The sequence below is a fragment of the Hyla sarda genome, chromosome 5 (genome assembly GCF_029499605.1).
Source record: "Hyla sarda isolate aHylSar1 chromosome 5, aHylSar1.hap1, whole genome shotgun sequence".
NCBI lineage: Eukaryota > Metazoa > Chordata > Amphibia > Anura > Hylidae > Hyla > Hyla sarda.
This window is the reverse complement of record NC_079193.1, coordinates 30,564,405-30,591,965: the sequence shown is the minus strand read 5'-3', so window position 1 is coordinate 30,591,965 and position 27,561 is coordinate 30,564,405. Positions and strand designations below refer to the sequence as shown.

The window sequence follows — 27,561 nt, the reverse complement described above, 5'->3', positions numbered from 1 at the left end:
GGGACTGCGGAGGATTTTCCGCAGCGTAAATTCTGCCACGGAAAATCTGCTTTGGACAGCCGAGAAGAGCCCGCCCACTTTCAGATATGCAGCGGAAAACGAAAAGCGTGTGAACGCACCCTAAAGCTCTTCTCAAGTGTGCACTCCAAACATCACCGGAAACCAATTACAATGAAAAGCCACAATATAATGACTTGTGAGAGAGCGGGAAGTGATGTGTCGCCTGTCACCTAGAAACCTCCACCAAAACCGTAACAAAAGCTGCTAAAGAGTCAATAAAGTAAATGCCTTATATAAAACAAATTTTAGGTCCAAAATCTGTGTTAAAGAACATGTGTCACCTAGATTGTTTTACTGACTAAAGCCAGAATCTGAATTTTTTTTTCTAATCTGTATCTATTTTTTGATTGTAATAGTTTTTATTTCAGGGCAGCTATCTTACCTGAGCTGATTTTAACAGCATTTAGAGATATTGTAACGTCTGGCTCTGGCTGTACAAGAAGAGTTAAAGGGCTATTCCAGAAAGTTAAACAGATTTGTAAATTGCTTCTATTAAAAAAATCTTAATCCTTTCAATAATTATCAGCTGCTGAAGTTGAGTTGTTATTTTCTGTCTGGCAACAGTGCTCTCTGCTGACATCTCTGCTTGTCTCGGGAACTGCACAGAGTAGAAGAGGTTTGCTATGGAGATTTGTTTCTAAACTGGGCGGTTCCCGAGACAGGTGTCATCAGAGAGCTCAGAAAAGAACAATTTCAGAAGCTCCTAAGTACTAAAAGGATTAAGATTTTTTAATAGAAGAAATTTACAAATCTGTTTAACTTTCTGGAGCCAGTTGATATATATATAAAAAAGTTTTTTTCCTGGACAACCCCTTTAAAGGGTTACTCCCCTCCCCAGCTTCCGGAACTCAATGTTCCAAATGCTGGGCGCCCTGTTCATGCCCTGCCCCGTGATGTCACGCCCCACCCCCTCAATGAAAGTCTATGGGAAGTGGGCGTGACGTCACGAGGGGGCGGGCATGAACACGGAAGCCCGCACCCAGCGTTCGGAACATTGAGTTTCGGAAGCTGGGGAGCGGAGTAACCCTTTAAATGACTTAGTTGGGCTGGAGCTGCTGGGAGCTCGCCTGTGTCATCTGAATATGATTCTCAGCTCTGCTACCTATCAGAAAGGTGTATCCCTGATCACCTGCCTATCATTTCATTGTCTGTGAAAGGTTATACCTGACACTTCCTGCTTACTGGATACCTGCTTGTTTATTGATCTTTGGCTTTTCCCTTGACTCTTCACTTGCTCTGCGTTTCTGTACTCCACTATCTCCTGGTACCAACCTCAACTAGACTGTCATCAATTTAGCCGTGTGTGTGTGTCTTAGTGTATCTCTGTTAGTTTGTGTGCCTCCAGCTGTTTATCGACCCCTACTGTTTTTGTATTTCATTATTTTGGCAACACTGCCCCAGCACTTAGCAGGTAGGATTTGTCATCGTGGTCGATCAGTCATTTAGGGCGGATAGGCAATAGGTAGGGACAGTGGCTGTGGGTGAGTTAGGACTTCATTGTTCCCTGCCCCAACGTGACAGATATACCTTTACAGCAGGTCCCATGGTCCATAGACAACAATAGACTAAAGCTGTCCCATTGACTTCAATAGAAGAGTTTCCTAGGCATGCCTTGCGACCTGTGCAGAGAAGGGGAAGGGATTCTGGGGAAGTGGGTTGAGTTCAGAGGAAGGGGATTCATTTTTAAACACTGGAATACTCTTTTAAGATGGAGTTAACCCTTTACTGCCTATACAGGGGGGGTTGGAGCTCTGTGTTTTGAACACAATGCAGAGTTTTGAACACTATGCGGATATATTAGGAAATAATTCAACAAAATTGGATAATAAGGTCAGTCATGACATTCGGGGTGGACAATCACTTTAAGAAAAAGTTATTCCAAAAGAATACAGAGCTGGCACTTGCTAACTTGTTATTTCTCTAATAAGTCAGGATGACAAAGCTGTTTCATATAACATATAGAAGTCATTGTGCGACCTTGTGCACACATGATAAAAACTGGAATCACTGCACCTGTAAAATTATATAGGACTTTAGTTATAACCATATGTTTCCTTGTGGGGTTCTGTACAGATTTCAAAACCATCATTTATGCTAGGAAACCATAGAGACATGGAGACACCTTAAAGGAGTCTGGTTTAGCTTGTTTTGTCACTTCCTGTACAAAAATAGGACAGGATTTTTTTTAAAAGACAGAATACTACTAATGATCCTTTTTTTAAGTACTCACTGATACCAATTACTGATACTTTTTTTTTAATGTAATGTGACAGCAGAAGTGGCTCTAGACTTTATGAAGCCTTAGGCATAAGTCGAATATGTGGCCCTCACTGACACTCGTAATGAAGATATGCGCCCGGTAGCTAGGGAATTCCCGTTATTAGGTAGAAAAAAAAATAAAAAACAGTAGGTAGGTAATCCCCCCATATTAGGTAGAAACCCACAGTAAATAGGGAATCCTCACTATTGGGTAGAGGCCCCCAAAAGATTGGTAGGAAGGTAATCCCCTCTTAATTCCCTACCTACCTACTGGGGGCATATATTCATTATAAGTGTCATTGTTGGCCTCATGTTCAACTTTTACCCCCAGAAGATAGGTAGGTAGTTCCCCCCTATTAGGTTGAAGCCCCCAGTAGGTAGGTAATTCTCTCCCATTAGGTAGAAGCCCCCAGTAAGTAGGTAGGGAATCCCCCCATTAGGTAGAAGCCCCCCCAGAAGATCAGTAAGTAGAGATTCCCCTATTAGTAGGTAGGGAACCGTACCCTGTTAGGTAGACGCCCCCAGTAGTTAGGTAGTCAGGTACCCAGGGAACCTCCCATTAGATGCCCCCATTAAGTAGTTCCCCCCGCCCAATAAATCCTAATACTGGTATTTGCAAAAGTACTTGTGCAAATGACCACAATACCCATCCAGATACCTTCAGACCAAAAAATAAATCCCTTTCACCTTCCCTTCGCTCCCACACTAAGTCCTCTATACATCCTCTGATCTGTTAGTGGTGCAGGACCATCTCCTGCAAGCCAGAGTGTTGCAGGACCTGCCGCCCAAAGAAATTACGTAACCGCGCAGCAGGTCCTGCACCACTCCGGATAATGGAACGAACAATGAAGCAGAAGAAAGGTGAAAGGGATTTACTTTTTGGTCTGAAGTTATGTGGATGGGTATCGGGGGTTCTTTGCACGAGTACTTGTGCAAATGCCAGGTATCAGTAAAGATACAAATACCAGTATTGGGACATCCTTACAATGAAGCGCAACCTGAAATAGCTGATAACAGGGAAGAGCAGCACCGAATTACATAATACAAGTCGAGAAGATAACAATTTACACATCACGTTCCTTTAAAGCTGCCGAGAATATTGAGATTTTGGAACAGAATATAAACTGCATTGTGTGAAAGAATATCTCATCCAGCTCTTGCCATGCTCTCAGTAATAGGATTGCCATGAAAGATGGGGAAAGTGTATGGAAGCGGCAGCCGGCACAGGCCCATATTACCTCTAGCCGGCCTGCTTATCGCTCCAATCCATAGACTCTCATTTTACTTTTTCTACTTTGAATTTGAAAAGAAAAAAAAAAATCAATTTTAGCCAGGAGAAAAGAGTATTGTGCACGAGAGAATTACAGCGGGGAAATCTATCCAACAACCATTACTCCGCTCATAGACACATACTGGGACATGGAAAACCTGAATACAGCATTCATCTCCGCTCCGGTATACAGTAGTGTTTCCAAACCAGTGTGCCTCCAGATGTTACAAAACTACAACTCCCAGCATGCCCGGACAGCCTTCGGCTGTCCGGGCATGCTGGGAGTTGCAGTTTTGCAACAGCTGTAGGCACCCTGGTTGAAAAAAAGCAGAAAATGGCAATGTACTGTTCCTTTTCTGCACTGATTTAACATAACCCTGAGCACGGGTGGAAAATCCCACAGACGTAAGGAGCCACTCTGACCCTTGTGGGAGCAATAAGAACAGACGTCAATGCCTTTAGAGAGAACCACAAAATAGTGTCGGCAGTAAATCTGTAGGCGGGAGGAAGACAATACATAACAGCAGTGCTTCCCAACCTCTAGATGTTGCAAAACTACAACTCCCAGCATGCCCGGATGGCCAAAGGCATTTAAAATGATAAACTCACCCCAAAGTTTGGTCTGTGCTGGAGTGGTCTTTCTACCTAAACCTTGTTGGAAGGGAAAAGCAAAAATGAGGCTTTCGTCCTCATATCCCATCTTCATATCTTGTACTCATATCCCTTCCTCTTATCCCAATCTCATATTTCGACCTCATATCTTGTCCTCATATCCCGTCCTTGTATCCCCTCCTAGTATCACGACCTAATACCTCCTCCTCATATCCCATCCTCATATGTCAACCTTATATGCAGTCCTCATATCTCAACCTCATATCTCAACCTCATATCTCGTCCTCAGGTCCTGTCCTCATATGTCAACCTTATATGCTGTTTTTTTTATCCTGTCCTCATATCCCGACCTCATAGTCCGTCCTCATATCCCATCCACATATCCTGTTATTATATTTTTCCTCATATCCTGTCCTCATATCCCATTCTCTTATCCTGTCCTCATATCCCCTCCTCACATCCCCTCCTCATATCCCGACCTCATATCCCCTCCTCACATCCCCTCCTCATATCCCGACCTCATATCCCTTCCTCATATCCTGTCATCATATCCCGACCTCATATCCCGACCTCATATCTCATCCTCATATCCCATTCTCATATCCCAATCTCATATCCCGTCCTCATATCCCATCCTCATATCCCATCCTCATTTCCTGTCCTCATATCCCATCCTCATATGACCCTCTCAGTTCTTGACTTCATATCCTGTCCTAATATCCCCTCCTCATATCCCCTCCTCATATCCTGCCTTCATATCCCGTCCTCATATACTGTCCTCATTTCCCGTCCTAATATCCCGTCCTCATATCCCCTCCTCATATCCCAACCTCATATCCTGACCTCATATCTTATCCTCATATTCCGTCCTCATATCTCGTCCTCATATCCCTTCCTCATATCCTGTCCTCATATCCCATCCTCATATCCCGCCCTCATATCCCGTCCGCATATCCCAACCTCATATCTTCTGTCCCCCACACTAACTATTCTCTGCACCTGCCGGACAGTTAAATAATACTTTAAAAACATCCTGCTGCCGGACCAACGTGATGGTAAAGTCTTGGGCAATCTCTGCTGCCGAAAGTAACATGATCAGGAGATGTGCTGGAAATACAATAGACTTGCATGTAACTGTAAGAAACAACTGCTGAAAACTTTCGATGTTACCTTTTGCTCCAAGGCGAGCCGATACTTCTGTTCCGACTTCTTGCACTTGTTGTACCAGCTGTTTTCATCCAGGAATGGCGGAACAAAATTTTCTGGGGTGCTGCTCTCGCTGCCGCTGCTCCCTAATGTCCTGAGCTCTTCCTCATCACTGCTGATGCTATCAGAGCTGCGCAAGACGACAAAAGTACAAGTCATATGTATCATCAGTATAATTCAGATCTGATCGATGGCTAGCAAAAGAACAATTGTAAATTACAGTGAAACCTCTCAAGAAGACCACCACTTTGAGAAGATACTCCTCATCTAGACCCCATTTTTCTGTGAAGGATTTTCCCCCTTTATAGCCTAAGGAAGCTGCTTCTCTATAACCAGATAACACCCGTATCCCACATAAGATTACTTATTTTTTTAGAAAATATTTCAGATGAAACCCTTTCTAGTAGGCAACACATTGGATGCACTTGGAATCATCTAGAAGCAGGTTAGCTTTGTTCTGCATCACCAAAAAAAGGTGAGGAGCATTGTCAGCACCAGCAACTCTCATTGGATAGAATGAAGGAGACAATGGGGAGAGGAGCCATGCTGGGGGCCTGGAATAAGAGGTGGGGCCTTGCTGGGGTGCGGAATGAGAGGGGGCTCCATTCTGGGGACCAGGAATGAGATGGGAAGCTATGCATCGGACCAGGAAAAAAATGTGGAGCGTTTTCTAAACCACTTGGAGCCAGTGGCACAGGGAACATCTCACGAGTAGAAGGAAAAATTGATTCAATAAAATCCAATAAGAGGTGGGGCCTTGCTGGGGTGCGGAATGAGAGGCGGCTCCATACAGGGGACCAGGAATGAGATGGGAAACTATGCATCGGACCAGGAATAAAATGTGGAGCCATGCTAGGGATCAGGAATAAGATGGGGAGACATACTTGGGACCAGAGGCGTAGCTTATGGGCCCGATGTTTTGGACCCCCTTAGGCACTAGGGCCCCGGTTCGACTGCTACCTCTATAGCTACCTCTATGGCTTGTGCAGAAGAGAGGCAGCAATTGTGCAGTCTGTCGACGAGTCCATCAAGTTTGACCTATAACCCTAATGTGTTGATCAAAAGCAGTGGTCTCCAAACTGTGGATCTGCACCGTTGCTCCCCATCTGGTTCATAGTCCACAGCAAGGCTACCTATCTCATTCATGGTCCTCAACATCATTTATGATTCGATTCATCATAGTCCCCAGCAAGGACACTGATCTAATTTCTTATCCCCAACTCTTTCCCAGTCCACCACATGACTCCCCATTTTAGCCCACAGCATTGCTCTCTTCTAATTCCTAGTCCTTAGCTTGGGGCCATGGAAAAGTGGGTATCCATGCTGGGATTTGGATTGAGATGGGAACAATGAATGCACCAGGAATGAGATAGGAGCCATGTTGGTCACTAGAAATTTAAAGGTAACCATGCTATGGGCTAGGAATAAAATGGGAAGCCATGCTGGGAACCAGGAAGGAGAAAGGAGGCCATGCTGGGGACTCATAATAAAATAGGAAGCTAATGCTGGGGTCTACAAATAACATTAGTGAGTAATGAGATGGAGTGCTTAGAATTGGAATGAGATGAGGAACCATACTGTAGACTAGGAATGAGATAGGGAGCCATGCTGGTGACCAGGATTGAGACTTTGGACAATGCTAAGGACTAGGAATTAGGGGAAAGCACTGCTGTCGGCTAGGAATAAGATGGGGAGTCATGCGGTGGATTAGGAATAAGTCATGAAGGGGACAAACTGAGGACCAGGACTGAGATGGAGATCTATGCTGTGGGTCAGGAATGACATGGGAAGCCATGCTGGGGACAAGGAATAAGATAGAGAACCATGTTGGTGACCAGGAATGAAATGTGCGGCAATGCTAAGGATGAGGAGCTATGTTGGTGACCAGGAATGAGATGTGGGGCAATGCTAAGGACTAGGAATTCGAAAAGAGCAATGCTGTGGGCTAAAATGGGGAGTCATGTGGTGGACTGGAAAAGAGTTGGGGACAAGGAATGAGATCGGTGTCCTTGCTGGGGACTACGATGAATCGAATTGTAAGTAATGTTGAGGACCATGAATGAGATAGGTGGCTTGCTGCGGACTATGAACCAGATGGGGAGCAATGGTGGAGACCATGAATGAGAGGGTGTACCATGTGGGAAGAATAACTGGGGACAGGGTGTTGACCCAAGAATTTATTCAGATTTTTACCCCTGGACTGCAAAACTACAACTCCTAGCATGCCCGGACAGCCGTTGGCTGTCCGGGCATGCTAGGAGTTGTAATTTTGCAACATCTAGAGGTCCACAGTTTGGAGACTACTGCTTTTGATCCACACATTAGGGTTATAGGTCGAACTTGATGGACTCGTCGACAGACCGCACAATTGCTGCCTCTCTTCTGCACAAGTCTACTTAGAATTTCCCTATTTTTTTTTCCACTCATAATTCTTTATTGCTTAATTTCCTATAATCTTTCCTCAGAGGAAAAAAAAAAAAAAATCAATTAGTGTGAAAAATGCTGTGAACACGTTTCATTCGTGGCAATCAAATGTAAAGCTCCCCAGGGGGGGTCTGCGTGCACCATGCGGTTAAGTGCCTTGAATTCAGAACAGGATTAAAACCTTCCAGAACGCGAAACATTAATTCCATTACATTTCTGTAAAATAGCCGGTTTTCATTCTGTATTGTTTATCACACCGCCTGAAATTATACGTGACGTGACGGCGGTAATTATATGCTTTACTGTCCACACATTATTTCTGGGCTGTGAATTCCACGTAATGGAGAAATTGCACCGGCGTTCAGAGCACGGGGCACGTCTGTACATAGAAAATAGTATAGAAACCAATCGTGGTTAGCGTGATTTTTGTTGGGACTTTTTAAAGTTTTTTTAACATGATTTTTATTGGGATTTGTCTAAGGAAACCAATAGGGCTAAAGTGAATTATGGCAAAAAAAAATAAAAAATTAGTTTTTTTTGTTTGTTTACCTTGGTATTTTATTTTTGTTTATTTTGTTTTTTATTTGTTTATTTAGTTTTATTTATTTTTTATTATTTTTGTACATTTTATTTATGAATTTATTTATTAATCTATTTATTTATGTATGTATTCATTCATTCATTTACGTATTTATTTATTTCAATGCACAGACTGGGTGATAATAAGAAAACAAGCCATTTATTTCAATACTGCCAAAATGCATATTGAAAGAGAAGACAGGATACTGTGCAGAGCAGGGAACAAGATGTGTATGCTAGAAACTAGATGGGTGACTAGATAACATCATTCCAGAACAGCTGGAAATAGATGCATCTTTGAACCTGATTTTATCCTATTTTTTGGAGAATATAAGCTATGTTTTAGCTTGTTTCCTTCACTGAAGTTATACTTTTGCCACTTTTTGTCATCAGAGCAGCACAAATACATGAAATAATATTAAAGGGGTTATCCAGGAAAAAACTTAAAATCAACTGGATCCAGAAAGTTAAAGGGGTACTCCGCCCCTGGCATCTTATACCCTATCCAAAGGATAGGGGATAAGATGTTAGATCGCCGCGGTCCCGCTGCTGGGGACCCCGGGGATCGCCGCTGCGGCACCCCGCCATCATTACTGCACAGAGCGAGTTCGCTCTGTGCGTAATGACGGGCGATACAGGGGCCGGAGCAGCGTGACGTCATGGCTCCGCCCCTCATGACATCACGGCCCGTCTCCTTAATGCAAGTCTATGGCAGGGGGCGTGACGACTGCCACTCCCCCTTCCCATAGACTTGTATTGATGGGGGCGGGCCGTGACGTCACGAGGGACGTAACGATGCTCCGGCCCCTGTATTGCCCGTTATTACGTGCAGAGCGAACTCGCTGTGCGCAGTAATGATAGCGGGGTGCTGCAGCAGCGATCCCCGGGGTCCCCAGCAGTGGGACCTCGGCGATCTGACATCTTATCCCCTATCCTTTGGATAGGGGATAAGATGTCTAGGGGCGGAGTACCCCTTTAAACAGATTTGTAAATTACCATATATACTTAAGTATAAGCCGAGTTTTTCAGCATGATTTTTCATACTGATAACGCCCCCCTCGGCTTATTCTCGAGTGAACAAAAAACGTTTCTGGCTTAGCTGTGACGGGATGGGCCAGGCCATCCATCTTAGGCCATCTATGCTGCAGGGACAGTCCGGTGGGGAAGGTTAGTCGTTCCGGCTGTCCATCTTCACCGGGAGGCCCTCTTCTCCACTCCGGCCCCAAACTAGTGACGCTGCATTGACGCCACTGCTCAGGGACGTTCATGCGCAGGGACGTCACGGACGTCATCATCAAAGCAACGTCACTAGTCCTTGGCCGGCCCGGAGCGGAGAAGAGGGCCTCCAGGTGAAGATGGACAGCCAGAACGACAAACCTTCCCCACCGGACGGTCCCTGCAGCATAGATGGCCGAAGATGGACGGCCCGGACCAGCTCACCCTTCCTTCCCAATGAGAAAGCAATAACTGGGGAGGTGAGTAGAAAATGAAAGGGGGGTGGGTGGGGTCTGGATGATGACGAAGGGATTGACAGGCGGTGATTATGAAGGGGGGGATGATGACGAGGGGGATGATGACGAGGGTGATAATGACAGGCTGATGATGACGGGGTGATGATGATGAGGGTGTTAATGACAGGGTGATGATGACAGGGGTGTTAATGACGGGGGTGATGATGACGGGGGGGATTATGACATGGGGGGATGATGTATTTCCCACCCTATAGTTGAGTCAATAACTTTTCCTAGGTTTTTGGGGGGAAATTAGGGGCCTCGGCTTATATTCAGAACAGCTAATACTCGAGTATATACGGTACTTCTATAAAAAAAATCTCTCTCTGACGACAACTGTCTGGGGAACTGTCCAAAGTAGAAGCAAATCCCCATAGCAAACCTCTTCTACTCTGTGCAGTTCCCGAGACAAGCAGAGATGTCAGCAGAGAGCAGCTGATAATTATTGGAAGGATTACATTTTTTTAATAGAAGTAATTTACAAATCTGTTTCACTTTCTGGAGCTAGTTGATAATATATACATATATATATATAAAGTTTTTCCGTGGAATACCCCTTTAAAGGGGTGTTCTCATAGCGTTACGCTAAATATTTTACAAATACATTAATTTAGCTAATGCATCCTTATTTTCCTGATATTCCTGCTCCATTCCCCTTGTTGACAGCTCATTGGGTAGGTTACCAACCACCACTCCACAAGAATAGGTGGTGGGGCTGGTGTGTGTTTGTGTATATATCTTAAACATTGGTGAAATAAGAGGATTTTTATTCAACACATGCAAGTCCAGACAAGGTTGTCTTGTCTGAACCTACATGTGTTGAATAAAAATCCTTGTTTTTTCACCGAACTTGCGCTGGAGCATCTCGTATCTTGTACTAAGACTGGGTGGAATTGGTCCATTCTGGTCCAAGATGCCTATGGCAATGAGGGGTGAGTTGAACATCTGCTCTATATTGGAATATCTTATATATGGTATATATGTGGTGTCCCAGTACCTGAGTCCGTCCTGTCAGGTAAACATTTCTTCAGGTTCCTGCGATGGGCCTTGCTGCTCATGTGATGCTTACATATTTGTTATGGTCTTTGCCTGTTAATTTATATTGTTTTGCACTGTACCTTTAAGAAATGTACAGGATATCTGTAAGGAGGTATGATGCAGAGTACCCATGTGACCCTGGTTGCCCAATGGTAGGCGCCCTAGCTAGGGGGGAGGAGTTATCCAGTCTTAGTCTAGCTATACGTTATTAGTGTGAGCTCCAGTGTGGAAAAGAGAGTGTGAGGTGATTCAAGGGAATGCACCTATAGGGTTTTTCTTTCTTTTTTTTTTCTTTGTGTCCATGTTTTTTATACATATGAAGTAAAAATTATGTTTTAGCCTATTTTTGTGAGCTGGACCCCTGACCTCCTCTGCTTTCTCCATATTATCCGGGATATGGCCCGCATTGTCCATGCTCCAAGCCTGTCTAGAAATGCTGCATGATAGCCGCAGTCCTGTTCATTGATGTCCGTCACGAATGGTGAGCTGAACCACAACCTTTTTTCTTTCTACTTAATTCAAGGGAAGCCTCATGTAAATCTTCAAGCAAGCGACTGCGCCATTCTGTAAGTGTTCCCTGCCTAGGAGGAGTCTGAAATTCCTAATTGTGAGCACAATGCCCGGTGAGTCGATGGGCCACACAGTGATAGTTCATACCCTGGAGGTGTAGCATTAATTGGACATTATCAGAATCCTAGTCAACATTGGAGGCCTCAGAATTAAAATACTACAGTCAAAAGTCAATATTACTAAAAGTCACAGCAAGTTCACAGGGCTCCCAAGGGTTACTATGCATCTTGTCTACTGTAATCTACGCTGTGAGGATTGTAACATCTACCCCTGCCTCAGTAAAGACAGTTATCTGTAACCTGGCATCGGTGTATTTATTTTCCTGTGCCTGGCCCAGGAGAAGCTGTCCTATCCTTGGACCGCATAGGTTAGCGATGCCCTGGCGTCACCCCCCTGAGTCACGTACAATATATATATATATATATATATATATATGTATATATATATATATATATATATACACACACCAGCTTGACCACTTCTTCTAGATTGGAGCGGTGGTCTGTAATCTACCCAATGAGCTGTCAACAAGGGGAGGAAAGGACAGAAATTTTAGGAGAAGGAGGCAAATTTGCTAAATAAATGTATTTGTGAAAATATTTTACGTGACATGCAATAGAGGTTAACTATGTTAGCTGAGATGGGAATACCCCTTTACGTCTACTCCACAGTTAAAGTAGACACATACTAAGAGAAAAGTGACCTTTTTACCCACACATTTTAATGGTTGTCATGTAATATAGCCTGCGGCTTCCCCTGGAAATTTCAGCTAAATTATATAAATCCTGTTAAAAAGGAATGTAGAATGTGGATTTCTTCAGTATGTATATGAATGCAAATCTTAACATGGCAAGTTTTAAAGGGACTGTCTCAACTAAACTCAATTTGCACTGTAAATCTACCCCTGAGATCAGCTGACTGCACGTCTGGCTTTTCTTTCTACAAGAGAAGCTGCAGCCACTCAATTTCTCTACAGCGGCCACTAGGGGAGAATTGTAAAACTACATAACACCAATTGAAATGTATGGTAGACCATGTATGGTTGTCATGTGAAGACTATCGGAGTATGAGTGGTCCTTTGTAATAGCTTTCTGTTTTAGTTGTATCATTGTACTGCATTGGAACAATACAGTGAAAACATAAGTTGTTTAAAACTCACAATAATTTTACCATTTCTTACATGCCCAGTGCAATGTATAAGCTTACCTCTGAGTAAACTTGAGATATGGCGTGTAGTCTATGACGGCTGGGTAACTCCCATCCAGGCCCTCTCCTTTAAGGCAAAAACTACAGGGAATATGCAGAAAGAGTTAACAGAGAAATAAAACAAAGTGGATGATTCACTGATACAGTACCCCTCTATCTACCATGATCCTATAGTAATGAAGAAAACATGCTAGTCAAAACCTATAAATGTACAGACGACCAGGAATGGGTCTATCAGTCTCTCATTTGGAGATATCTTGATGTACTAACTGCAGTTTTCAGACTTGAGATCACAATGAAATAAAACTTAAAGGTGTAATATGGTGCTTTTAATTATTAATCCTCTGTGCCACGCTGAGCGCAACATGACACACCGTCCCGCAGGAAGCGGAAGAAGACAGGGTTCGGTGAAAGTTTGTTTTGTTTCGTTTTGCAGCCAGGACACACAGGGTTAATAAAAAAAGCACCATAGTACTCCTTTAAAGGGGTTTTCCCAAGACCAAAGGTTATCCCCTATGCACAGGTTAGGGCATAAGTAGCCGATCAATGGGGTGGGAAAACACAGGGAGTTAGATCAGCTCACCATAGAATTCATGTAGGCATCTGGTAATTGTCCCGGAGCACAGATGCAGGGAGCCGCCACTCCCCGTAGCACAGAGAAACAAAGGAAGGGAAGATCCAGCTCCTGGGTGTGCAGAAAATCTAGTAAAACTTAACTTTTAACTGTGCATGATAAAACAAGGAAAAACTACCACATAGTGGCAAGTGACATGTCACTGATAAAAAGGGGGTGAAACGCCGACGCGTTTTGAGCTTTCACTCTTAGTCATTAGCCATGACTAGCCATGACCAGCCATGACTAAGAGCAAAAGCTCGAAAGGCGTCAACGTTTCACCCCCTTTTTATCAGTGACATGTCACTTGCCACTATGTGGTAGTTTTTCCTTGTTTTATCATGCACAATTAAAAGTTAAGTTTTACTGGATTTTCTGCACACCCAGGAGTTGGATCTTCCCTTCCTTTGTTTCCTGATCAATGGGGTCTGACTGCTCCACCAATCACGGTGTTGTCCAATATACATTGACCAAGCATACACAATGCTACTTCATTCATTCATTCAGGAGACATTTCAGTGGTCGGACCCACTGATCAGCCAATTATCCCTTATCCTGAGGTTAGGGTATTACCTTCAATCTTGTGATAACACCTTAAGAGGGGTTTTCCCACCAACAACACTCATCACCTATCTGCAGGATCTGATTGGTGCCAAAGGGAGTGCCCACCAATCAAAAGAATGGGGTCCTGTGTTTCCCTGTTTGAATGCAGTGAAAATCAGAAATGTGCACTGCCACTCTATATAACTCTATGGGCCTTGCAAAGACAGCCAAGTACATCGCTCAAGGGATCTTTGTCAGACCCATAGAGTTGAATGGAGCAGCTGCCATCTCTATAGGCCTCATGAAGATAGCTAATTGCTGTACCTGGCTATCATTGCTAGGCCCATAGAATTGAATGCCCGGCCACTGCTCCAGTTAAATGGGGGTACACAAAGTCCTCTATTCTTCTAGTTGGGGATCCATCGGTCTGTCCTCTACTAATCAGATACTCTTCACCTATCTGCTCCACTGACCAGATATTTATCACCAATCCACGTCCCCCAATAAGATACTCATCACCTATCTGCTCCCCCGATAAGATACTCATCACCTATGCGCTCCCCTGATTAGATACTCATCCCATATCTGCTCCACCGATAAGATACTCATCACCTATCGGCTACCCCGATAAGATACTCATCATCTATCGGCTTCCCCGATAAGATACTCATCACCTATCCACTCCTACCGATAAGATACTCATCACCTATCCTCTCCCCCGATAAGATACTCATCACCTATCCGCTCCACTGATAAGATACTCATCACCTATCTTCTCCCCTGATAAGATACTCATCACCTATCCGCTCCAACGATAAGATACTCAACACCTATCCACTCCACCGATAAGATACTCATCATCTATCAGCTCCCCCGATAAGATACTCATCACCTATCCACTCCACCGATAAGATACTCATCACCTATCCACTCCACCGATAAGATGCTCGTCACCTATCCACTCCACCGATAAGATACTCATCACCTATCCACTCCACCGATAAGATACTCATCACCTATCCGCTCCCCCGATAAGATACTCATCACCTATCCACTCCACTGATAAGATACTCATCACCTATCTGCTCCCCTGATAAGATACTCATCACCTATCCGCTCCAACGATAAGATACTCATCATCTATCAGCTCCCCCGATAAGATACTCATCACCTATCCACTCCACCGATAAGATACTCATCACCTATCCACTCCACCGATAAGATACTCATCACCTATCCGCTCCCCCGATAAGATACTCATCACCTATTCGCTCCACTGATAAGATACTCATCACCTATCTGCTCCCCTGATAAGATACTTATCACCTATCCGCTCCAACGATAACATACTCAACACCTATCCACTCCACCGATAAGATACTCATCATCTATCAGCTCCCCCGATAAGAAACTCATCACCTATCCGCTCCACTGATAAGATACTCATCACCTATCCGCTCCCCTGATAAGATACTCATCACCTATCCGCTCCAACGATAACATACTCAACACCTATCCACTCCACCGATAAGATACTCATCTTCTAACCGCTCCCCCGATAAGATACTCATCACCTATCCGCTCCCCCGATAAGAAACTCATCTTCTATCCGCACCACTGATTGGATACTCATCACATATCTGCTCCACCGATAAGATACTCATCACATATCTGCTCCACCGATAAGATACTCATCACCTATCCGCTCCCCCGATAAGATACTCATCACCTATCTGCTCCCCCAATAAGATACTCATCACCTATCCGCTCCAACGATAAGATACTCAACACCTATCCGCTCCATGATAAGATACTCATCTTCTATCCGCTCCCCCCGATAAGATACTCATCACCTATCCTCTTCCCCGATAAGATACTCATCTTCTATCAGCTCCACTGATAAGATACTCATCACATATCTGCTTCACCGATAAGATACTCATCACCTATCCGCTCCCCCGATAAGATACTCATCACCTATCCACTCCCCAAATTAGATACTCATCACCTATCCGCTCTCCTGATAAGATACTCTTCACGTATCCGCTCCACCGATAAGAGACTCTTCACCTATCCGCTCCTCTCATAAGATACTCATCACCTATCCGCTCCTCTCATAAGATACTCATCACCTATCCGCTACTCTGGTAAGATACTCATGACCTATCCGCCCCTCTGATAAGATACTCATCACCTATCCACTCCTCTGATAAGATACTCATGACCTATCCGCTCCACCGATAAGATATTTATCACTTATCCGCTTCACCGATAAGATACTTATCCCCTATCCAATCCACCAATACAATACTCAGCATTGGTCTCCCGCCAATTCTGCAAAGATCGGTCCAGAGAGACACAGGCAAGGCTGGGCGATAAAGTAGCCTCAGCAACTGTATGACACCCATAAAGTTCCATGCACAACTCCAATCATCAGAAAAGGGATTATGCATGGAACTTGCTGGCCATCATACTGTTGCCTTGGCAACTGTATTGCACAGCATGAGCTGTGTCTCTCCACACTGATCTTTGCAGAACAGGCTCTAGACCCCTGCTAGACTTGCACTTTAAGGGTACGTTCACGCAGAACATGCCGGCACTAGGATCGCTTGGAAATGCACCATCCCCTTAGACTGAAATGCATTTCCGAGCGGAAATTCTTCAATTCTGTCAATTCTTTCTGCAGAGGCTGGAATCGGAATTTTCCTGGCAGATGTTTCTGCTTCGGAGAATCTGCTTTGTGCACGGTGCAGCAAAATCCCATAAAAAAAACAAAACAATGGGACCCAGAATTTCCGAGTGGAATTTTTCTGCCCCATGTCCCCTTCAAACTTCAGAATTTTAAAGCCCATAGACTTCTATGGGATTCCGCACTCCCATTCACACTTCTGAATTTCCACTTGCAAAATTTTGCCTCAAAGTAAAACCCATAAACTTCTATGGGATTCCACAGTCCTATTCACACTTCTGAATTTCCGCTTGAAAAAATTCCGCCTCAAATGTAAACCCATAGACTTCTATAGGATTCCGCACTCCCATTCACACTTCTGAATTTCCGCTTGCGCAATTCCGCCTCAAATTAAAGTCCATAGACATCTATGGTATTCCGCACTTCCATTCACACTTCTGAATTTCCGCTTGCTCAATTCCGCCTCAAATTAAAGTCCATAGACATCTATGGTATTCCGCACTCCCATTCACACTTCTGAATTTCCGCTTGCGCAATTGCGCCTCAAATTAAAACCCTTAGACTTCTATGAGATTCCGCACTCCCATTCACACTTCTGAATTTCCACTTGCGCAACTCCACCTCAAATTAGAGCCCATAGACGTTTATGGGATTCCGCTCTCCCATTCACACTTCTGAATTTCCGCTTGCGCAATTCCGCCTCAAGTAATAGCCCACAGACTTCTATGAGATTCCGCACCCCCATTCCGCAAACGGAAATTCAGAAGTGTGAATGGGAGCGCGGAATCCCATAGAAGTCTATGGGCTTTAATTTGAGGCGGAATTCCGCAAGCGCAAATTCTGCCATGTGAATAGACTCTTACTTTATGGCTGTGTGAAGGAAAGCAGGGGCTTTGGCGCTGTGTTATGCAAAAACAGACCATGACTCATCTAAAGAAATTTTATGAAAGTAATCAGCATAGAATATTGGCACTATAAAGGAAACAATAATTAGACTATCAATTGTCAGGTGATAAAACAATGCTCGCCTCGCCTGTTTAAAATACAATAGCCTGCTACTAATACATCAATGGCGCGCTCCGTCACCACCTTACGCGCGGCCTTTGTATGCACTGGGAGTACCCCGATAAACCCACCTAAAATCAATGGCATTGAGTCCGAGCAGCATACCCGCAAGCATGTTTGCTTCTTCACCTAAGACTATCGCTCCATCGTCGTAAAACCTCCTATGGGGCAGAAAACAGCTTTCAGTTTAGCAAACAGATTGTCAGTAACACAGCAGGTCTGCAATACATTATTATGACATAACCGCAAGCGCAAACCCCGACTGTGCATTTCATTGAATTTTTATGGCATTATCGGTACGGGAGAGCGCACTGTGATTAATGCTTTCTGCTCACAGAGGAAATGGATTGCTTCAGCTGAAATTTGAATATTATCTAGAAGAAATCGCCGAGCGGATACCACTTGTGTGCGAAGCGCTGCAGCCGCCAATGTCGGTGAATGGGAATTCATACAATTTTTCTAAACCGTGATTTCCTTTGTGGTGCAGTATATTTTTGTCTATTTTATAACCTAAACCAGGAGTAATCCACTGCAGCGATTAAAGGGGTACTCTGGAGGATTTTTTTTTAGAAAGTTATACAGATTTGTAAATTACTTCCAGTACTTATCAGCTGCTGTATGCTCCACAGGAAGTTGTTTGTGTATTTCTTTTCAGTCTGACCACAGTGCTCTCTGCTGACACCTCAGTCCGTGTCAGGAACTGTCCAGAGCAGGGCTCTCCTGCTCTGGACAGTTCCTGAAATGTCAACAGAGAGCACTGTGGTCAGACTGGAAAGAACTACACAACTTCCTCTGGTGCATACAGCAGCTGATAAGTACTGGGAGGATTAAGATTTTTATATAGAAGTAATTTACAGATCTGTATAACTTTCTGGCACCAGTTGATATAAAAAGAAATTTCCCTTCAAAGTACTAGATTTCTCACCTCAAGCCTAGTAAAATGGACAAATTTCAAGAAAATAGGCATCTTAAGTAGATGTTCCTAATCAGGGCCTTACAAGGGGAGTCTACTGCTAACATAAGATGTATCTCTGTTTCTATTAATACTATGTGGCTGCTTTTGCAGTGTCACTCTTGTTCACGGTTTGTGCACAGTATTGCAGCTCAGTCCCATTCTCTTCAATGGAGCTGAAATACAGTTCCAGACACAACCTATGGACAGGAGTGGAGATGTCTTTGAAAGAAAGCAGTCAAGTAACAACCCCATTTTCCATTTTGCCAACCTTAAAGGGGTACTCCGGCGCTTAGACATCTTATCCCCTATCCAAAGGATAGGGGATAAGATGCCTGATCGCGGGGGTCCCGCCGCTTGGGACCCCCATGATCTTGCACGCCGCACCCCGTTAAAATCAGTCCCCGGAGCGTGTTTGCTCCGGGTCTGATTACTGTCGATCATGGGGCCGGAGCGTTGTGACGTCAAGGCTCCGCCCAGTGTGACGTCACGCTCCGCCCCCTCAATGCAAGCCTATGGGAGGGGGCGTGACAGCTGTCACGCCCCCTCCCATAGGCTTGCATTGAGGGGGCGGAGCATGATATCACACTGGGCGGAGCCTTGACGTCACAACGCTCCGGCCCCGTGATCGGCAGTAATCAGACCCGGAGCAAACACGCTCCGGGGACTGATTTTAACGGGGTGCGGCGTGCAAGATCACGGGGGTCCCCAGCGGCGGGACCCCCGCAATCAGGCATCTTATCCCCTATCCTTTGGATAGGGGATAAGATGTCTAAGCGTCGGAGTACCCCTTTAATACCTAGCCCTTGGGCCACATGTCTTACCTGCTCTATATGAACAAAAGAAACTAATATTTATAATAAAATAAGATTTATATGTCTCTCATTTTTTTGATTTTTTCAATCCTGATTTTGGCTTAAAAACAAAAAAAACAAAGCCCACAAGCATAGCTTGTACATTAAAGTGAACCACGCATTAGATTTTACCATATATTGCCACATGGTATATATGGTAAAATTATCTTCCTCACCATCCCAGGTAGACGTTACTGCCTACAGAGATGGTGATGGTGAGTAAGCCTACCCTGCCGGCCTTGTATGTAGTCCCCTTGGTGGGGAGCTATGCTTACTTAGTCCTGTCGGCTGCGCTGTAATCACGCTCCTTCAGCATGATTGACAGCCCTCGTCACCACTCTGCTCCCTAAACAGAGGCTGTTACCGGGCTGTCAATCACGCAATATCTGTGCACTAGATGTATCTGCTTTACAAGAAGGCTCTGTATGGAGCAGGTATATAGATGATGTATTTATAATATCAGTGTTATAACTAACTCAATGTAACTGATACAAAGTAACAATACATAACAATTGTTGATTTAAACTGGCAATACCTTGTCGTCTTATAGTCTCTCAGTGCAGCTGTAATATACTCGGACAAGCGTTTTTCCATAAGTGCAACTCTGATCCAAGCCCTACCCTAAAATAAAAGAATACACATATAAATAAAAAGAAAGGGGGAACCAAATCAATGATCAAAATGGGCCCTCCTAATATGGCTCCAGACTTTGCCACCTGGGACAGAACGGCCTTGTGTTTGTTTCCCCTCCATAGCGTTTAATTACCCTAGGGCCATTATGGTGATCCACACTCAACTCCCGCCAGGGGTAACAGCTGATCGCCGGGGGTTGGGGAACATAAACTCAGGTTGATAAGGGGCACTATCAAAAGTTTAGGATATTGATATGGATGCTCAATGCCCACAATGTTCCTATGACAAGGCTGAAAAATACAGAAAACAGAACAGGAAGTGCCGTCATAGGGATATGGGACCGTATAGGAATCAGTGGCAATTTGAATATTTGTTATTCGTTTATTAATGGAGCAAAGGATTCTGGGAACTTCAATGCCCAAATTGGAGGTGCAGATTGAGTTAGTCCCAGACTCCTTACAGATCAGCAGGGACTCCTACAGAGATTAGGGCTACACATTCCACTTTAATACACGTAGGAAGTCGTAGTGTGCAGCCAAATAAATGCTGCCAATTCCAGCCGCTATGTCATTGCTTTACCAACATGTGTGTAAATAAGTGTATAGCGGCCATCTTTGTGTCACCTAAGAGAGAAGTTCTTACCTTAGCTCTCGAGGAGCTGACATTCTCCATGTTCTCAATACTACAGATACAACTGTGAGATACTTTGGAACATGCAACCCGTATATAATCCCAGAAGCTTCGAGGACTTTCATAGCCAAACCAAGTGAGCTGACCTGAGGAGAGATGAAGCCAGAGTTAGCCAGAACTTTCCATACATTGCAACTGTTATTCTTCACATTTCTGCCATATGTATAAGTAGCACAGCCCAGTTGGGTATCTGGTACAATGTATTGGTATATTAAAATGTTTATCTATGGTTCTAGGTAGAGTCCTGCATCAGGATTGGGATCCTGCGGGACCCAATAAAAGACTTGTGGGCACGGGTAGAAGCGGGTGGTCACAGAACATACAGCGGGTCCCGCAAAATCCTGCAAACCTCTTAAAGGGGTACTCTGCTGCTCAGCGTTTGGAACAAACTGTTCCGAATGCTGGTCCGGCGCCGGCAGTTCGTGACATCATAGCCCTGCCCCTCATGATGTCCCAACCCGCCCCCTCAATGCAAGTCTATGCGAGGGGACGTGACAGCCATCACGCCCCCTCCCATGGACTTCCATTGAGGGGGCGGCGTGATGTCATGAGGGGGCGGGGCTATGAATTCACAAGCTCCCGTCACTGGCTCCAGCTTTCGGAACAGTTTCTCCCAAACGCTGATCAGCGGAGTACCCCTTTAAAGGCCACAAGGGGCTGAAGAGATGGCACAAGGGGGTGATGAAATGGCACAGGGGGCTGATAAGATGGCACAAGGGGGGCGATGAAATGGCACAGGGGGCTGATAAGATGGCACAAGGGGGGTGATGAAATGGCACAGGGGGCTGATAAGATGGCACAAGGGGGTGATGAAATGGCACAAGGGGGTGATGAAATGGCACAGGGGGCTGATGAGATGGCACCAGGGGGCTGATAAGATGGCACAAGTGGGGTGATGAAATGGCACAAGGGGGCTGTGAGATGGCACAAGGGGGCTGATAAGATGGCACAAGGGGGGTGATGAAATGGCACAAGGGGGCTGATAAGATGGCACAAGGGGGGTGATGAAATGGCACAAGGGGGCTGATAAGATGGCACAAGGGGGGTGATGAAATGGCACAGGGGGCTGATGAGATGGCACAAGGAGGTACTATTTCTAAAAGCTGTGACAAATATTTGTGGGAATAGAGTCCGAGCAAGGGCAGATATAGTCCAGCGTCCAGTACAAAAATATTTAAAAGACAAAACTTTAAACTTAAAACAACAAAGTGAAACACTGATGCGTTTGAGCTAAAGATACCTCTTAGTCCATGACCAAGAGTTATCTTCAGCTCGAAACACATTGGTGTCATTTTTGTGTTTCTACTTTTAATAAACGTTTTGTCTTTTAAATATTTTTGTTCTGGAAGCCGGACTATATCTCCCCTTGCATGGACTCCTTTTGTACATTGGATGCGGCCCATAGTTGTCAGCGTTTCTGTATCCAATATCTGGTGCCTTATCAAACTAGTGGTGAGTTGACCTGTATTTTTTGGGTGTATTTTGGCCAGGAATGGACACACATGTTGTGGGACCTTGAGGTAGTGGGCAGTAATGGTCAGAAATCCAGCAGGGCAGGAGGGGAATTAAGACAGTCAGTCCCATGTTTAGTCCCATTAGTTGCGTGTGTGGTCGTGCTTCAGCTGTGCTGTGTGTCTGCTGTGTCTCCTGAGCTCCAGGGAATTACCATCTGTTCCACCTGGGGCCTGTTTCCTCCTCCCCAGGGAGGGAGTGGGTTTCCAGGCATGAGTGAGGGAGGCGAGGCCCAGGCTTCTGCTCCTCGGACTAGGCCGCAGGGGAGCAGTAGGAGCCAGCAAGCGGCCGGAACATCGGAGGATTTGGGGGTGAGGCGTTCCACCAGGAGTCGCAGCAATGCTGCTCCAACTCCCCCCACAGAGGCGAGAAGCTCCAAGGTGGGATCCTCCTTGGGAAAGCTGGGTGCTGCCAGTGGAAAGCTGGGTTCGTCCGGAAGAAGGCAGAGTGCTCACGGAGGTGAAGCCGACCTCAGTGAGGAAGGCTGGGGAGTGCTGAGGACCCGGGAGTCTATTTCCACCTATACCTCCCGGGTAAAAAGTCACCTCCGTGAGTATGAAGACGCCTGTAAGGCCATCAGGAGGCTCCGAGAGGAACTGCGGTGTGCCCGTGCCAGAGCTAAGGTAACTCCTAAACGGAAAAAAACTGAGATCAAGGCAGAGATAAAAAGACTTATGGCTGACATGCAAGTTTTGGAGGAGAGGAGAGCAGCATTACTGGAGAAGAGTGGTCCATTTAAAGAAAAATTGGAAAATGAGGAGCGCTTCAGGGTGACAGAAGAAGAAAAAAATAAAAGGTTGATGGGGCTGCAACCTGAGAGCCAGGTGGATGATGCGGAGGAGATGGAGGAAGAACTACAGCCAGATCCACCTGGTGGCCTGCGGCAACAGCAGCAGGCCCCGTACAGTCGGCCCCCTGCACAGCAACCAGCAGTATCACCTGCCGACTCAGGAGAGGACAGTGACAGCAGCTACCAGGGAGGGGCGCTAATGGCCCAGATCCGCATGCTGGAATCCCCAGTGTGTCCTCAGAATCTGGTGTTTGGAGATGAGCTCCCAAATGAGGCACCTGGGGGTAAGAAGAAAAAGACCAAGCCAAAGCAGCAAGAAGTGGTGAGTTACATCTACACCCCCCTCCCTGTAAACCCTGAGTCGGCCGCAGGGTCAGCTCATTGTGCAAGCCCCGTTACCCAGCCCAGCCCGTGTTCTGTGGTGGACTCGGTGCAAAATGCGGGGAGAGTACAGATACTAAAAGGGCACAGAGCTCCATGCCTGTTTGCAGTAGCAGGGATGGAGCAGAGAAGGCATCGGCCGCAAGGCCGTACAATGAGGGCGGCCCAGCAGTGGGCAGAGAGGCAGACTCCGGTGCTGTAGTTCGCTCCCCTGTGGGAGAGGGGGGTGACTCAGTGCCGGAGGTAACAAAGGGCATAACAGACACTCCTAAAAGTAAAGAAAAACGTTTATTTTGCATTGGTGCCGCTGATCCCATTGATCAGCGGCGCCATGAGAAGACTGGAGATGATGCTGATGAGGCGGAGGGCACTAATAAGAACAGGGCTGGGGCCTCCTCTAGACCGGGCAAGCATGCTGCCCGGTCCCTTAAAGGGCCAGCGGAGGTTGTCCCAGCCCCAGTGCCCCGTGATGCTGAGGCAAAACAGGGAAAAACATCATCATCATCCTCGTTTCCCGGATTTGCTATTTCTGGTCCAGCTAGAGTGAATGAGAAGGTAAATGGGGGTGCGGGGTGTATGACTGGGGAGCGGATGGAGGTTAATGTTATTGGAGAAGGTGATTTTGCTGTTGCTGTAATTGGGGGTGGTGGTGATGGGACTACAGATGAGGCTATTGGAAACAATGTTGTTGGGGGAAGTGCTAATGTTGTTATTGGGGGTGGTGGGGATGTTGTCATTGGCAGTGGTGTAGGTGTAGGGTCTGGTCCGGTTGCCCCCCCAGTGGTGACAGATCATAGGAGTTATGCCAATGTCACTGCTGGGGGAAGTAGAATATTTTCCTCGTCTCCTGACTCTAGGGACGGTTTATTGCAGCGACGTCTCCTGGAGGCTCTGAAAAAGGGGGAAAGGTCGATTAATGTAGAGGGTAGAGCAGTTGATCTGTCTTTCTGGATAGAGAGACACGGTCTCTCTGCCTTCCGAGAGGAAAGAGGGGGCGATACTGTGTGGTCCCTCCCAACAGCCGGGGCAGGTAGTAACCGTAGGAATGTGGTTCGTCTTCAGTGGCAGGGCGAAGATATGTGTCCTTCAAGGACCAAAGTGGTTGAGCTCTTGCTAAGGATGGGCTTCAAGGCAGTCGATATCTTCGCCTTGATACATCCCTACGGTACTCCTGAATTCGATATCAGTTTTGTTCGGCCAGAGGGGCTTGAGCTTTTCTGGTCGAATTATGAATTGGTAAAGAATGAGCCCGGCTGGCGAGACTTTGCCGTACAGGCAAAACGAAATAAAAAAAGTGACCGTTTTGACCCGTAACGAATCACTCTCTTGTGTTGACATCATCACCTGGTTAGGACGGTATGGCGAGGTAATGGGGGTCCCGCAGAAGAACAGGGACGAGTTTGGCATCTGGTCAGGAGCCTGGACGTTTTTGGTAAAACTTAAGCGTTCAGGAAATACAGTTACCCATATTCCATCCTCTGCCTTTCTCGGTAGGGATCGTATCCAGATTTTCTACCGGGGTCAGCCGAAGCTCTGTCACAGATGTGGTGACCCCACACACTTCAGTGCAAACTGTACGGTGCAGAAATGTGCCTTGTGTGGGGGTGTAGGCCATCTTGCCGCATCTTGTGCAGAGATTAGGTGTCACCTGTGTGGTGACTTAGGTCACCCATTCAGTCGTTGTCCTCGTTCTTTCGCTAATGCGGTCTTGTCCCCAGCGGGTGAAGATCACGAGCCGGAATCTGCTGGGGAGGGGACTAGCAGGGGTGGAGGAACTGAGGGGTCAGTGAGGATCAGCAAGAGAAAGACACCAGCCCAACTAAGACGTCTTGATAAACGCCAAAGGGATAGGGTGATGGGGAAAGCCCGGGTCACCGGGACGACCTCTCATTCTGTCCCAGAGGCCAACCTTGCTGCTGAGACCCCGAGGGATGGCGAGTTGAATGAGGAGGTCAGGAGGATCCAGAATGAGGAAGGTGCCATCTCCTCAGATAGCGTGGAGGAGGATGATGGGGGATGGCAGAAGGAGACACGAAAGCGGGGTACAAGTAGAAAAAAGGGAGATTTGAGATCTTCTCCCACCCTGGTCCAGGTGCCAAAGGAAGGCAAAACTGACTCCCCTCTGGTTGGCCTTTCCAATCGATTCCGACCCCTCAGGGACATCTCCTCCTCTTCTTCGGAAGGGGAGGATGAGGGGGAGGTGGCAGAGGGGCTTCCAGGGGGCGCCGAGTCCTCTTCCCCTGGGGAGGTTATGTCCTCAGGGGAAGATACTGGCCTAGAATCCGGAGATGAGGAAAGTAAAACGACGACTGGTGAGATGGACACTTCTATTTCTCTAAAGAGGGTGAAGAGTTCTTCTGATGTGGAGGGTGAGAAGGGGAGTGGGAAAAAGAAAGCTGTTTAACTCAATCACCCTCGATGGCGGCACCCTCTCCGTTGACGCTGGCGTCCATTAATGTCGCCAGCATTAAGTCAGATACAGCTCGTTTTGCTGCCTATGATTTTTTTGCCCATATTAATGCTGATATTTTATTTTTGCAGGAGACCAGGCTAACAGATATGTCATCTATCTACAAGGCTAAAAGAGAGTGGAGGAATGGGCCCTCCTACTGGTCTCTTGGGGCCGAGCCGTAAAGCGGAGTGGCGGTCCTTTTTACCGCAGCGGTAGAATGCCGACGGGTTATCGAGTTAGAAATGGGGAGGTGCCTGATCTTAGATGTCCTCATGAGGGGACAAGAACTTCGCCTTATTAACATCTACGGCCCACAGTCTAAGTGGGACCGGAAGTGTCTCTTTATGAGGATCAAGCCCTATCTTTTTACAAGTCGGCAGGTGGTCTTTGGAGGGGACTTTAATGCTGTCACGAGGCCCCAAGACAGGGGAGGTGCCAGAGACAAGCTGACTTATGATAGCGTCGCCCTTAATAGCATAGCGAGTGAGGCTCGCCTGGTGGATGTCCACATCCGGCACACCCCAGGCCACGCGGGATTCACCTATCATAGGGGTAGTTGTAGGTCTAGGATAGACAGGTTTTATTTAAAGGAGGAAGCCGTCTCTTCAGCAGTGTCTGTTGTTGAGGTGGAGTTCTCCGATCACTGTTTAATTTTGTTTTCTCTGAATGTCACAGAGACCCCCCGGATGGGCAGAGGCTATTGGAAGTTGAATTCGTCTCTCTTGGAAGAAGCGGAGATAAGACAGTCCTTTGAGGATTTTCTTCAGAGCCAGGTACCATTGCTGGGCCTTTGTAGCAGTAAGTCAGAGTGGTGGGAGATCTTCAAGGAAAGGGTTGCGAGATTCTTCCGCCAGCTCTCGGGCCTCAGAAGCCTAAACAGGTACCGCTTGTACCAGGGCCTGAGGAAGAAACTTGAGCACCTTGTCTCGACTGGAGGTAGTCGTGATGATATCTCCAGAGTGAAGTCCTTGCTGATGAAGTGCCAGTACGACAGACACGCATCTTTGGTTTTTGAGAGGGATTACGGGAAGTACCGCTCGCCCGACCCTTACAGAAACTGCAAGATGTCAGTGAATAGTAAAGTAGTCTCAGGACTGATTGATAGTACGGGATCCTTGAAAAGGTCCAGATCAGGGATCCTGGAGGTCGTCAGATCCTTCTACTCGCACCTCTTGGGAAGGAAGGATCTAGATCGAGATAAGGTATCAGCTTTCTTGGCTGAAACCGTCCCTGAACCAGGAGTAGACCCCTCTCTTGACGTTTTGACAGAGATGATCCGGGAAGAGGAAGTCAGGATGGCTATTGATGGGCTTGCCCTCAAGAAGTCACCCGGTCCGGATGGCTTAACATCTGAGTTCTATAAGACCTTTAAGGACACTGTCACGATGCCGGCTGGCAGGTAGTGGATCCTCTGTGCCAGAGAGGGATTGGCGTGGACCGTGCTAGTGGATCGGTTCTAAGTCACTACTGGTTTTCGCCAGAGCCCGCCGCAAAGCGGGATGGTCTTGCTGCGGCGGTAGTGACCAGGTCGTATCCACTAGCAACGGCTCAACCTCTCTGGCTGCTGAAGGTAGGCGCGGTACAAGGGAGTAGACAGAAGCAAAGTCGGACGTAGCAGAAGGTCGGGGCAGGCAGCAAGGATCGTAGTCAGG

The 27,561-nt window shown here is 46.2% G+C and overlaps 1 protein-coding gene across 4 annotated transcripts in view; it reads right to left on the bottom strand.

The window, feature by feature from the left end:
• Positions 1-27,561, bottom strand: part of RUNDC3B (RUN domain containing 3B) — a 238,260-nt gene that overhangs the window by 101,669 nt on the left and 109,030 nt on the right. For all 4 annotated transcript variants that reach the window (XM_056519126.1, XM_056519128.1, XM_056519130.1 and 1 more), the window contains exons 3-7: positions 20,727-20,860; positions 19,987-20,072; positions 17,717-17,806; positions 12,736-12,816; positions 5,372-5,537 (exon numbers count right to left, since the gene is read on the bottom strand). In XM_056519126.1, the coding sequence (XP_056375101.1) occupies positions 5,372-5,537; positions 12,736-12,816; positions 17,717-17,806; positions 19,987-20,072; positions 20,727-20,860 (557 nt within the window). The remainder of the gene's footprint in view (positions 1-5,371; positions 5,538-12,735; positions 12,817-17,716; positions 17,807-19,986; positions 20,073-20,726; positions 20,861-27,561) is intronic.